Below are 614 nucleotides of genomic sequence, written 5' to 3' on the forward strand. Positions count from 1 at the left end.
CGCTAAAGCTAACAGGCTAAGCTGAGGTTCTTCTTCCATGAAGCAGCTCTGTTGTCCTCTGTCCAACGTTAACACTATTAATGTCAAGTTTAACTGATAACCAAAGGAAAAAGAGGCGCCCATGAGGTGTGTGCAGAAAAATAAAAACACAAACGTCGTTGCACTGACCTGGTTCTTTCAGAGCCGTGAGGACGGACAGTCCACTGACATGTTCTGAGTAGGTAAACTTCATGACACAGTCAGTGTCAGTCTTATACAGGCAGAGCACGGCACCAGGCTCATCTGCTTCTTCAACCACAGAAAATACAAACGACTTTAAGAACAAATGTTAGACTCCACATTCTTACATATAATTTTGTTCAGAGGGAAGGCTGCTATAATTTGAAGGGACAACAAATGTTTATTAAACCAAAAATTCAAATAAAGCTGAAGCACTTCAGTAAAAGGTATAAGACTATGGAATAATATAGATAATGGTTATAAAAGCATTGCTTCAATTAATTCCTTTAAAAAATGACCAAAGCAAAATTGTAAAAAAATATGAAATTGTTTAATTTGTATGGTTTACTGTTTGAGGAGTTGAATTTTTGTTTTTATTTTACTTGGTTTATTAT

At 35.8% G+C, this 614-nt stretch overlaps 1 protein-coding gene across 1 annotated transcript in view; it reads right to left on the bottom strand.

The window, feature by feature from the left end:
• Window positions 1–168: 168 nt before the first annotated feature.
• The window catches only part of LOC106511118 (integrin beta-5), a gene marked incomplete at both ends in the record, with an annotated part of 19,929 nt that continues 19,483 nt past the window's right edge, over window positions 169–614 (bottom strand). Inside the window, 1 exon segment of the mRNA XM_013999864.1 lies at window positions 169–288. Coding sequence (XP_013855318.1) covers window positions 169–288 — 120 coding nt within the window.

This window comes from Austrofundulus limnaeus, unplaced genomic scaffold, assembly GCF_001266775.1.
Source record: "Austrofundulus limnaeus strain Quisiro unplaced genomic scaffold, Austrofundulus_limnaeus-1.0 Scaffold2523, whole genome shotgun sequence".
Lineage (NCBI taxonomy): Eukaryota > Metazoa > Chordata > Actinopteri > Cyprinodontiformes > Rivulidae > Austrofundulus > Austrofundulus limnaeus.